Raw genomic sequence first — 835 nt, 5'->3', positions numbered from 1 at the left:
GTGGTCTGCAGGAGGTTTTACATCAACATAAGATCAGTCTGAGGAGCAGATGTGAACATGTGACTGAAGGAACTGATGGAACAGGAAGTGGAACCCTCCTCAACAGGATCTACACTGAGCTCCACATCACAGAGGGACAGAGTGAAGAGGTTAATACCCAACATGAGGTGAGGCAGCTGGAGACAACTTCCGAGAAGAAGACCCTCCATGACGCTCCAATCAGGTGCCACGACATCTTTAAAGCCTTACCTGACCAGCAGAGACGCCGCATCTCTAAAGTCTCACCTGACCAGCAGAGACCCATCAGAGTGGTTCTGACCAACGGCGTCGCTGGCGTTGGAAAAACCTTCTCAGTGCAGAAGTTCTCTCTGGACTGGGCAGAGGGCTTGGAGAACCAAGATGTCAGTCTGCTGGTTCTGCTTTCGTTCAGGGAGCTGAACCTGATCAGAGATCAGCAGTACAGTCTTCTCAGGCTGCTCCATGTTTTCCATCCAACATTACAGAAGGTCACAGCAGAGCAGCTCGCTGTCTGTAAAGTTCTGTTCATCTTTGACGGCCTGGATGAAAGCAGACTGTCACTGGATTTCAACAACAGGAAGTCTGTGTCTGATGCCACACAGGAGTCATCAGTCAACGTGCTGCTGACAAACCTCATCAGGGGGAATCTGCTTCCCTCGGCTCTGGTCTGGATAACTTCCAGACCTGCGGCGGCCAATCAGATCCCTCCTACATGTGTGGACAGGGTAACAGAAGTACGAGGCTTCACTGACGCCCAGAAGGAGGAGTACTTCAGGAGGAGATCCAGTGATGAAGAGCTGTCCAGCAGAATCATCTC

At 51.4% G+C, this 835-nt stretch overlaps 1 protein-coding gene across 1 annotated transcript; it reads left to right on the top strand.

Moving 5' to 3' along the window:
* Nucleotides 1–5: 5 nt before the first annotated feature.
* On the top strand, nt 6–830 carry LOC147819663 (protein NLRC3-like; the record flags this gene model as incomplete). Its single annotated transcript, XM_087171989.1, has 2 exons — nt 6–249; nt 286–830. Coding segments are annotated over 2 exons (789 nt in total), but the record flags the coding sequence as incomplete, so codon positions are not given.
* Nucleotides 831–835: the final 5 nt, after the last annotated feature.

This window comes from Seriola lalandi, unplaced genomic scaffold (genome assembly GCF_002814215.2).
Source record: "Seriola lalandi dorsalis isolate HSWRI2012SDOR001 ecotype SW California unplaced genomic scaffold, Sedor1 jcf7180002050942, whole genome shotgun sequence".
NCBI lineage: Eukaryota > Metazoa > Chordata > Actinopteri > Carangiformes > Carangidae > Seriola > Seriola lalandi.
Note: the sequence above shows the minus strand (reverse complement) of the source record. Positions and strands in the feature narration are given on the sequence as shown.